Here is an 11,653-nt window from a genome sequence, read left to right on the forward strand (position 1 = left end):
TAAAATCTTGGGGTATGTGGAGAAACAAACCCAATTCTTGGCCTGTGAATAGGAAAGGCTATGGCTGAAATCATCCAGATTCACATAGAGGCAAGGTTGGGCCTGCCTGACAAGGTCAGGAGCCCAGGGGAAGGGACAGAAAACCATCGGTTCAGACAAGGCACAGCTTGCAGTGTGGGCTGCTGCTTCTCTGTCAACTCTGATTTTAGCAAAGGTCCCCAGAAGATCGGGTCCCAAAAGAGAGCAGTGATCGTGATTTCTGAGTAAGATATCAAATTAAACATGTTCCACATTGTAGACCCAACCAGGGGATATAGTAGCTCATTTGAGAACAAGAGTAGTCTTTCATAGTCCACAAAGCAGTTTTACTCATTTTATTTTGTAAACTAGCATTCTAATTCCATCTTACAGTTAAAGAAACTGAGTGAAGTTTAGAGAAAGGAAGTGATACAGAACCCCCAACTAGCAATGCCACATAATGCTAGTAAGTAGGATTTGAACCCGTTTTAGAACTAAAAGGCCAGTATGTTTTCCACTATTCACATGTCTGAAGATGACAGAAAAGAAGCTGAGCAGACTGGGCATGCTATGAGTGTTTTCTCCGTCCAGAAATCACTGTGTGTGGGATCAGATCCTGGAGGGAAGGCTCCCATCTTCCTGTTTTTTGTCTCTGTGCTCAACTTTCCTTGAATCTCTCCTTTCCAGCTCCAGCTGCTTCCTACACTCCACATCTGCTGAGGCGGTGGCCATGGGGCTCCTGAAACAGTTTGAGGGGATGCAGCTCCCAGCCGCCTCGGAGCTGGAGTGGCTAGTTCCAGAGCATGATGCCCCTCAGAAGGTAGATTCTTCTATTGTTTTTCTCTACCCACGGTCCAGCCCCAGGAGGCTGTGAGCCTTTCTGATTTTGTTCTCCTTTCTCACATGCCTCCAGTGTAGAATGTGCCTATGTGTTTCCTTCCTTACTCACAGCAGACGTTCATTACAAATGTGTTAGATGAATACCTGAATGTATGCATGCTTGCCTAGCTTTTCCCTGGCAATTGTCAAAACAGGAGATAATGGCCCCCTCACTGTCTGTATTCTATATAACTGCTCACTAGACCCAGAGATGGAATTCCTGTGTGACACTGAAAACTTGTGAGACACTGAAAAAGTGAATTGTTCAGATTTTTCTTTGCTCTGCAGTGAGTAAGGCGTGAAGCACCCTGGGGTGGGTCCAGGGACAGCATCAGCAATTGGTGCCATGACTCTGGGATGCTGTTTCTGTTCCTTTTGCTTCTTGGAATCCAGGGCCCTTACTTCTAGTAGCCTGGTGCCATGTAGTTTGTTTCAAGGGTCAGGGTTCTCTGAAGCCTTTCCCCATGTGTTCCTGAAATGTCTTGCATTAACTATGCTTCTGTCAAGACCAGAGGGTCAAGCATTTGTGTTTGCCGAGACTGACCATGTTAGATCACCCTGTGCTTTTCTTCCGCAGCTCCTGCCCATCCCAGACTCACTGCCTATCTCACCTGATGACGGACAGCATGCTGACATCTACAAGCTGCGTATTCGTGTTCGTGGCAATCTTGAGTGGGCCCCACCCCGTCCTCAGATAATTTTTAATGTTCATCCAGCCCCCATGTGAGTAGCCATTGGGAAATCAAATCATTATCTTTGGATTGGCAGGGCTCTCTCCTCACCTTCTTGTCTCTGCCTCCAGCTCTACCTCACACACAGTTCTGTTTATTTAAAGGCAGAGGGAGAGGAGCATCCATCCTAATCTTAGTGCTCCCAGTCCTTCCCAGAGCTAATTGGAAATGAGGACTTTTATCATGGCCTCCTCAACCTGTTGCCTTCTCCAATAGTTTTGTGAGCTTGTTGTTTTTTCTTCTCTTAATTGGATGGATGCTTTTCTTCCCTATTGTTCTCTCTTCTTAACTATTTCTTATCTCTTACATTTGTATAGAAAATATGGGTCAGTATTCGGGAGAGACGCTGCCTAGACCTAAATTTTAACTTTATAATCCTCGTTTGAACTGGTTCTCCCAATAGGTTCATTTTGTCCAACTCTAAAACAAGAGGTGAATTTCCCTCTCTTCCCATACTTAGTAAGAGCCCTATGTTTATACCCTCATCCTTTACTCTTAGAGTCCTCACACCGCTGGTATCTGCCAACCGCTACTCCTTCCCCTTCCCTCAGGAGGAAAATTGCTGTGGCCAAGCAGAATTACCGCTGCGCAGGATGTGGCATCCGGACCGACCCTGGTGAGTGTCTTCTCCAGCCCCCGGACTGCCTCCGTTGGCTCTTGCACACTTGGGAGAGGAGCCAGCCAGAGAGGTAGTAAGAGGAGGTGACAGAGCAAAACTGGGGAAAGGGACAGAAGGGGCCTGGACGTGAAAGGTAGGACAAGGCAAGATCACTGACAGCGGGAAATCATTTCTGGGAGCACATTAACAAGATTGTAATGGGGCCCATTCAGCCAGGTTCTTGGAGGCTGGATCTTACACCAACTCTGTCAGGGTTCATTTTCTCAGTGGCCTTCAGGATGGGACACAAACCACAGGCCACACCATGTGGGTTTCTGCAGCTTTGGGAGCTCAAACCGGCTATCCTTTCCTGCTCTTTCAAAAGTAATGGCAGAGCCACTGTGCCAGCATATAGATGGGAAACCACATCTGACCTTTTGACCCTTGGTTTTCCTAGATTATATCAAGCGGCTGCGGTACTGTGAGTACTTGGGCAAGTACTTCTGTCAGTGCTGCCACGAAAATGCCCAGATGTTCATCCCCAGCCGAGTTCTACGCAAGTGGGATTTCAGCAAGTATTATGTCAGCAACTTCTCCAAGGACCTGCTCATTAAGATCTGGAATGATCCTCTCTTCAACGTGCAGGACATCAATGGTGCCCTCTATAGGAAGGTCAAGCTTCTCAATCAAGTCCGGGTAAGACCTTTGTAAAGGCCACATCACAGATTACGCATCTCATCTCCTCATCCCTTCCCTCTTTTCCTGCAGACTTCCCCCAACTCACCACACTTCTCTGCCACCACATCAGAGCTGTAGCCTTCTCATTGTTCATGCTTTCTCTATACACTTCCTTAATATGTTGCCTTTTCCCAAGTATCTGTCTAGTGAGAGCCACAAAGCTGGCAACAGCAGCTCTGAGGCTACAGTTAGCCCTCCATGGCAGAAGCAGGATTTCTCCCTGCACTGAAAATATCACTAAGTGGAGAATAGGGTATCAGGTGGGAAATTCAAATTCTGGGTTTCTCAGTGGCTCCCAACTGTGTGATTTGGGCAGCCTTACCTAGCAAAGGAGCCTTCCCTGACACTTTGAAGCAAGTTGTTGAGTTACAGGTACAGAGGACAGTCAGGCTCTGGCTGCTGCATGCGAAGCTTCCAGACCCTGAGGGTTTAAAGGCACTGGTCATTCAAACAGTTGTTCCTCTCTTCCTCATACCCTTTCTTACCCCCAACCCACCACCACAATGTCTTTCTCTTCAGCTGCTGCGGATCCAGCTGTATCACATGAAGAACATGTTTAAGACATGCCGACTGGCCAAAGAGTAAGTCTTTTGGGGAGGCCAGATGCCTCTGGGTGGGTTAATGTCTCTGAAAGAGACATGTCCTAGCAGTTGGCCCTTGTCATGTAAAGGAGGAGAGTAGGGGGTTCTTGCAGAAAATTTCAGAAATGGTAAATGAGAAGCCTAAGCAGTAATAGCATCTGTATTCTTCTCTAGAAGAGGAAATCTGGTTATTGTCTCCAGAACCTGCCTACCACTCTGTACAAACTGGCATGAATCACTGTGTATGAGTCACTTCTGCCACCTAAACACCTGGTGGTGTGGAAGGCCTGGTGGCCTGGAGCACCTAGGCTGGCTGAGTGTTCCCCAACCCCATTACTTCTGCCTGGGGCCCTTCTCTTCCCTATCCCTCTTCTGGATAGAGATCTCTACTCTGATGTACCATACAAAGTGTTCATTCTCTTCCCACTCCCTTCCCCTCATTATCTATAGGATTCTGGATTCCTTTGACATGGTTCCAGGCCACCTGACAGAGGATCTCCACCTGTACTCACTGAATGACCTGACTGCAACCAGGAAGGGGGTGCTTGGACCCAGGCTTGCTGAGCTCACTAGGGTGGGAGCTGCCCACGTAGAGCAATGCATGGTAAGCAAGTCTCTCTCACTGGGACTGGGCCCTTGCTGAGGGATGTGGGGAGTGGTGGACAGGGTTCCTGTCATTTGGTTCCAGGAAGTTGAAATGGCCTGTCAACCCTGTGGGAAACACTAGACAGGATTGCTCTTCCTTAGGTTGATGAAAAGATAAAAATTGTCTAGGTTTCAAGAACCTAGAATTAGAAAAGAGGATTTGGTGCACACATTGCCCCCTGGGTAATGAGCAGGACTAAGCAGGCCTTCATTATAGAATTGTCATAACATGGGTGGAGAACCCTGGAATCTGGGTCTTGGCTTTGTCATTTTCAATCAGTGTGACCAAAGGAAATACTTGCCCACTCTGAGATTAGCCTCAATTTTCTTATCTCTAAAATGAAGATAATAATACCCACTCTCCTTTCCTCTCAGTTTTTTTGAAGATCAATGGAAAAATGTATGTGGAAGTATTTTCTAAACTTCAAGTATTTTATGCATGCAAGTTCTTTTTGTTCTTGATATGCCCAACATGCCAGAAATTCGGAAGTTTCAGTTTTAGAATTTCCCATCCTAGAATATGTCCAATTTGTATTCCTGTGAACAGTCCCAGAGTTAGAGCTTAAAGTGGGTCATATGTAGAAATTCTGTGTAGCATGGGAAATTAGAAAGACTTCACTGTACCCTGACAAGGCTGGGTGTTATTTTGGAGAAATATCCTTGTCTTCACATTTTATCTTAATTGGATCCCATTTCAAAATAAAATTATTACCCAGACTGGAACATTGACTTTAGGAAGCCCTGTGTGGCCCCATTCCCTCCTTCTTTTGACCTCTTCATTGAGAGTTATCTTATGGGTGATGGATTGTCTCAGAATGGTGACTCACTTTATTCCCCAAGTAAAGCTTTATGTAACACTGCCCAGCCTGGCCCCATTTAGCTATTGTGCTCTGAAGTCCAGCCAGGGCCCTTCCCAAGAGGTGGGAGAACCCCTCAGAGCACACTCAAGTCTTATTTCTATGTTGCCCCTTCTCACTGTGCTCACCCTCTCATGCCAGTTCCTGATGTGCTGCCCTAATTTTGCCTCCTGTCCCCTTTCCTCCCCAGCTCTGCCAAGCCAAGGGGTTCATCTGCGAGTTTTGTCAGAATGAGGATGACATCATCTTTCCTTTTGAGCTCCATAAGTGCCGGACCTGCGAAGGTAAGGTCTGGTGCCAGGTGTGGAGTGGGCAAACAAGACTGAACACAAAGCTAATTTATTTCCCCTCAGCCGTCCTTATTAGAAAGAGTTTGGTTTGATTCAAAAACAAAAGCCCTGTGTTTCACCACAGGCACGCTGAGCAGTTGACATGAGAAGGGGCTATGGCAGGATTTACTTCCAGCTGCAGATAATACAGATTGTTCTCTTCTCTCTCACCTCCCAACCTTAACAGAGTGTAAAGCATGCTACCATAAAACTTGTTTCAAGTCTGGAAGCTGTCCTCGGTGTGAGCGGCTACAGGCCCGGCGGGAGTTGCTGGCCAAGCTGAGCCTGGAGTCCTACATGTCAGACTACGAGGAGGAACCCACTGAAGCCTTGGCCCTAGAGGCCACCGTCCTGGAGACCACCTGAAGAGGGCACATTCAGCCCTCTTCCTAGGGGTTAGGATCACACATAATGCAGAACTGAGCCACCCTTTTAAGGACTTTCCCCGCTTGGTTTATTTTTTTTTAATTATTACCATTATTTTTTATGATTTGTCTAAAGTCCATGTGCAGTCAACCTTTGTTCGGTTGGTGGGGTCCAGTCTATTGTGACTACTGTAGGTAGTATTTCCATCAGAACTGACACATGGGTCTTAGGTGAAGCTTCTGGTGCCTCTGTCAGGGGAATGGACAGCAAGACCCAATTTTTCTGGCATCCCTGGCCTACTACTTGGACCAGATCTGGTTTCCCAAGTATCACTTCTGGTTTTATTTTGTTGTGGTTCTGGGGCTTCTGAGCCAGGCCTTTCTCAACCAACTCACTTCTCTTTCGCTGCTGAAACAGGAGGATGGAGTTTTCTCTCTCTCAATCCTGGAATAGAGTCAGACTGTGCCCTGAAGAGAAGCAGCAGAGAATGGGACTACATTGTGGGCATTCTGTCCAGATTATTTAGGTATTTTTGAGGTTATAAAAATAGCATCATTACTACCCTGGAATCCTCAGAGACCTCAGCAAAGCAGCCATGACTTCCTTGTTTGAAATACTCTAGGTAAAAACGGTGTCACAAGCTGACTTTCTTTATCTACCCTGGTGGGCTTGAAGCAAAAAACAGAATAGATACTTGGGCCAGGCCCCTTCATAGCCTTACACGAAGTGCAAGGGAGGCTGCGACTGTTGCTCAAGGAGCATTCACTCAGCTCTTCGTAGGCAGTCGGGTCCCTTTTAGTCAACCTCGCTCTGGTACGGGTATGATCTTTCAAGCTCAGGCAAGTCCCTCATGCCATCCTAAACTGAGGATGGAAACCCCATCACCATCTTATTGGTGGGTCTCTTGCCTCTTTGTCCTGTTAGATGTCATTGTGGCCCAGCTCCATGCCCTCTATACCCTTCCTATAACAGAGCCAGGACCCTCCCCAGTGGCTGATCTCTTGCCTTAGTTTCTTTTGTCAAAGTTGGAGAAAAAGCATCCTACTATTAGTGGTGTTTAAGAACTTGACAATTTGTAGACATAGGTGTGAATATTCCTGTGTTCTTGGGATAAATGGGTCTTTAAGCCTATTATGCACTGAATGCTTTACCTTGGTGATACTCATATGTGCAGTCATTCTTTTCACATTACTTATTTTAAAACACACACTCTTTTTTTAATGTGCATTTTGATGGGAAAAGTTTTTGAGGGGACCATGTATATGTTTGTGGTGCTCTCTATGTTGCTTAGCCCCTGACTTCTGTGTAAAACACTGGTCAGGATCACTGCTCTAGGGGATGGCAGCTGTGTGAACAAAAGCCCACAGTATTTTTCTTCTGGGGCTTACTTCTTCCTGTGGACCTGTCTTTCCACAGTTGGTTGCTAGGAGAAAAGACCGTGTGGGTGCTGCCCCAGGAAGCTGAACAGAAAGTAGTGCATGGGTGGTGGAAGCTGATAAGTAAGTACCTGAGCTAGAGGCAACCAGGACCCTCACAGCACAGGAGGAGCAGTAAGGCCAGGGCCAGAGCTGAGTCTCCATCAGGGCGGAAGGGAACAGGGAGAGATTGCCCCCAGCCTTGGGAATCTGAGGCTGCGTCAGGTTGGAAGACCGTGAGGCACTTCTTCCTCCAGCTCATGGTGGGGGGAGCCTCTGGAAGCCAAGGCTTCCAGCCAAGCCCAGTTTTGAAGGGCTGCCTAGATGCTTCATTGTCCTTCCAGGAGCTTAGGGAATGACCCCACAAAACCCAAGTCTCACTAAGGGCTAGGCCTCAGAGTCAGACTCAGAGATTTGTAAAAAATGGTGATTCTGCTTCCAGTTTTTGTTTAAATTGCAAATCTAGCTCCTTACTACAAGTCTCCACACTGGGGGAGAGAGACACTCTAATTACTGTCCTGCCTGTTTCATATCAGCGGACAGAAAATGCTGACACTGTTTCTAAAGCTGAGCTCAACGATCTCACATCCTCCTGGTTTTTCACTGTTTTTTCTCCACCTCCCCCATTCCATCCCTTTAGCTTGCATATCTGTTTAAGTGACCCTGACACTCTGCTGTCAACACTGTCCAAATACCCATTTATTTATTTATTTGAGAATAAGGAGAGAGAGGAAAGAAGATGGGATGTTTTGAAAGCACTTTGCAACTTACCAGTATCTGAAAATCCCCTGTTGTTGTGGGGAACAGTTTTGAATGCACTGAAGAGAGTTCCTTCTGAATGAAATGGGAGGAAGAAGTGTTCTTTTCTATAAATAAGGTGGGGGGAAATGGTTGCTTACAAGGTAGGGACAAAATTGAAGACATAGCAGAGGAGTGGAAGGCAAATGTTTTCCACTTAAATGAAGCTGTTACTGACTTTTCTCTGCCAAGGATGTCGAGCTTTTGCTAGATTAATGTAAAAGGAGCAGGAGTCTGAGTAGAGATGTGTGTGTGCTGCTCATATTCTGAACTAGATTGCTCCTTGCTGCATTTCATACACAGCCTAACAGTTCACTGTCATTTTAATAAACCAAGGAAATGAAATTCTGCCTCTTACTTGCCTGCCTTGACTATCAGGAAATGGTACTGAGTGTCCACTGAGGCCCACATGTCTGCAAATTGAGGAGGTTTCTGTGTTTATAATGCGAACCAGATTGTACAAGTCAGGAAGAGGGGGCCAGAATGCTTCATCACCAACTTGCACTGTGCCCTTGTCCAATCACTGCACCGCTTGAGATTTCTATTTCTTTGTGTGGAAAAGACTACATGCCGCATAGTCCTTTCCCATGTACGGGTGTGCCCCCTCCCATCCCCAGTGTGTAACTGTCTCTTAAAGTGAGGTAAACTTTCCACAGTATCTGAATGGCTTAGATGTTCAGCTTCCACTTCTGTGAGCAACTGGCTCTGAGTTTCTTACGCTCCGGCTCTGTCCTGCATCCTTCTGCACATTTCCCCTCTGAGTCTGCTGATTATCTCCAACCGATATGTCTAAAACCAACATGAATAGACTTTCTCTCTGACCTAACAATTAGTCACCCCGGTTTGAAATTTTAGTCATGTTCAGTTGCCTTCCTCTAAGTCAGGCGGTTATGTCCAGCTAGTAAAGCATTATCCCCCTTCCCACCACCTGGCAACATGTTCTGTTGATTTTTCTCTTTAAAATAAGTCTGTTTCATTCCTTTTCTGTCAGTTGCACACAGATTCAGCTTCCTATCTTACATCCCAATCTCTTCCTCTTTAATTCAGCAAATATTTGGGTACCTACTGTAGGCAGGTTTCTCTGCCAGGCTCTGGAGCTGCAGCAGGGAGCAAAACGGAGGCAGTTTCTGCCCTTCAGGTACTTAGATCCCACCGGGAAAACAGGCATTGCCCAAAGTCTCCAAAATGAATATGTAATTACAAGCGGTAATGAGAGCTCTGAAGGAAAAGAACTGATGCTATTAAATAAATAATGAGAACCTAATTTAGATCGGAGACAAGTAAGGCCCCTGAGAAAGTGATGCTTCAACCAAGACCCAAAGAATGAGGCTCAGAGTAGGGAGAAAAGGGCTCCAGACCAGGACTGGCCCATGTGGTGGTCTTGAGATGGGAGGAGTTTGGGCGGGAACTGCAAGAAGGACTTCCTAAGGATTTTAGGTTTTATTCTAAGAACATTGGAAAGCTATTGAAGAGTTTTAATCAGGGGCGTTACTAATCTGGTTAAAATGTCAGTGGCTGTCTTTCAGAGAGTAAATAGAGCAAAGATAGAGTTGCACAGTGGGACCTTCTTCCAGAAAGATGGCTGCAGTGGTTCAGGAAATTATGTTGGTTAGGATCACATTGTGTCATGTGGCCATCGTCATCACTGTGACCTCATTACCCAGAAACCTCTAAAAGCAAGATAAATTCCACATGCCCTGCTCTGGCTGTGACATTTTAAAGCAGGGAACAAAAGGCTGGAGGCAAGATATTGGAAAGATACTGGGCTAAATTATAGAATCCAAGGAAAGTTCACTGCTAAATCTCAGGAGAAACAGAGACCAGGGCAGCTCTGGGAACCTCTAGCAGCAGAATTTGCAGACCTTCTGAGTCTGCTACCTGCAAGCAGAATTATGGCCATGCTGGGGATTCACCCTCAGTGTTTGGGAACACCCCAAAGAAAGGGGAGCAGTGATCTGGGCAGTTGTCTACTATAGCAGTATGTTTTCATCATTTTCTGTGGCCCCAAGTGTGTGTAGGTTTACTGTGCCCCCTGAATGATATAAAGAGGAGGCGTAATCTTTATAGCATCTTGGTTAAAGTGAGGCCCGACCCTGCTTCCTTTTTCTTTTGAACTTTTGGCTTAGAGTATGAGAGAAAGGGAGCACTATGCCCACCTTGTTCTGTTGACTCTTGTGCCCTGATCTGCGACAGTCCCATCCCACACCCAGTCTCCAGGGTAGCAGACTGCTTGCTTTGAAAGTTTTAGTGATAGCAGTTGCCACATAGCCCAAGCTTTCCCACTGGGAGCTTGATGTTCTTGGGATCCAGGATGATTGTGATTAGAAAGGAAAGAGAATCTGCCTAGCGCCGCTCTTCTGGGAGCTTGGAGAGCAGGACAGTGTACTTTGTGTAAGCCCCCGCTTCCCTCAGTTCCGTGAACTTCTGGAGGAGGAGCAGAAAGCAAAGAGCTGGGCTCTGGCTCTGGAGGTACACTATCACCAGACCAGCAAGATGAGGGAGAGTGAGTTAAAATAAACCTTGATAGTGGGAAGGTTCTCACGTTGTAGGCGGGAGTTGTAGGGATCAGCTGTCTGAGAGGCTCTCAGACCAGTAGGACACAACTTTGAAACACAGCATGCAGCCCAGATGATCCCTAACCTTTAGGCAACAAGCCCTAGGTAAGTCCTGTCCTCTCACAGTTCTGGAAATTTCTCACCTGTTTTCCTTTCAGGCAGTGACGCCTGTAGTTCCCAGCTGGTTTTATTACCCCACTGACCCACTGTGGGAATGGAAGCCAGCTTCCCAGCCTCTCGCCCAAGCTCCTGTTTCAACAGCAAGCACACAGCTCCTTCAACACTAGCCGGTAAGGGGAAAACAAGGAAGTAAAAGGCAATTTTCCCTCTCCTCTCACGTCCCAACCTTTCCTACTTAGAATCTGAAGAAGGAAATTCAGCCTAGGTGCCGACAATGGGTCTCTACACAGAGGACTAAAAGAAGTTTTGTATATTTCTCTCTTAACCACTGGAAGCCCTGGGACCACAGACCTACAGTCCTGACAAGGTGAAAAGCAGGAATGAGGCCTGCAGTGGAAAAGGCAATGAACGAGAGCTTTCTGTCTGTCTCTGTCTTTTGTTTATTCAAGAATATTTAAATCCATTTTCTAATACATTCACATGCTTGAAATCCACAGAAAAGTATACATAGAAAGTCCCATTTCTGTAACCATGTGCCCAGTTTCTGCTCCACCCCCTTTGGTAGCCACTCATTACTCTTTCTTTTTTTCTTTAGTTTCTTTATGCAAATACAAGAAAATGATGTATATATTTCTTATTCTTACCATTCTTTAAGAATTAGTAGACTATATACACAGTTACATGCCTTGCTTTTTTTCTCCAAGAGTGTGTCTTAATGTTCTATATTAGCACATGGAACGTTTCCTTATGCTTTTCTACAGCTGCATGTTTTCCACTACATGGATGGACAATAACTTATTCAACCAGTTACCTATTGATGGGCATTTAAGTTGTTCGAATAATGCTGCAGTGAAAAACCTGTTCATATGTGATTTCATGTGGGTGTTATCTATCTGTAGGATAAATTCTCCAAAGGGGAGCAGCTGGCACAAAATGTATGTACATTTGTCATTTTGATGCATATTGCCAAATTTCCCTCTGTGGTGGGGAATTAGGGAGACTGGAATAGTGGGAAGATGAAAA

The 11,653-nt window shown here is 46.0% G+C and overlaps 1 protein-coding gene across 3 annotated transcripts in view; it reads left to right on the top strand.

The window, feature by feature from the left end:
* The window catches only part of RUBCN (rubicon autophagy regulator), a 70,426-nt gene extending 62,126 nt beyond the window's left edge, over positions 1 to 8,300 (top strand). For all 3 annotated transcript variants that reach the window (XM_057503673.1, XM_036904782.2, XM_036904792.2), the window contains 8 exons: positions 706 to 838; positions 1,475 to 1,620; positions 2,180 to 2,244; positions 2,684 to 2,922; positions 3,484 to 3,545; positions 3,996 to 4,149; positions 5,238 to 5,331; positions 5,564 to 8,300. In XM_057503673.1, coding sequence (XP_057359656.1) covers positions 706 to 838; positions 1,475 to 1,620; positions 2,180 to 2,244; positions 2,684 to 2,922; positions 3,484 to 3,545; positions 3,996 to 4,149; positions 5,238 to 5,331; positions 5,564 to 5,742 — 1,072 coding nt within the window. In that variant the 3' untranslated portion in view covers positions 5,743 to 8,300. The remainder of the gene's footprint in view (positions 1 to 705; positions 839 to 1,474; positions 1,621 to 2,179; positions 2,245 to 2,683; positions 2,923 to 3,483; positions 3,546 to 3,995; positions 4,150 to 5,237; positions 5,332 to 5,563) is intronic.
* Positions 8,301 to 11,653: the final 3,353 nt, after the last annotated feature.

Source organism: Manis pentadactyla, chromosome 1, assembly GCF_030020395.1.
Source record: "Manis pentadactyla isolate mManPen7 chromosome 1, mManPen7.hap1, whole genome shotgun sequence".
In the NCBI taxonomy this organism is placed as follows: Eukaryota; Metazoa; Chordata; class Mammalia; order Pholidota; family Manidae; genus Manis; species Manis pentadactyla.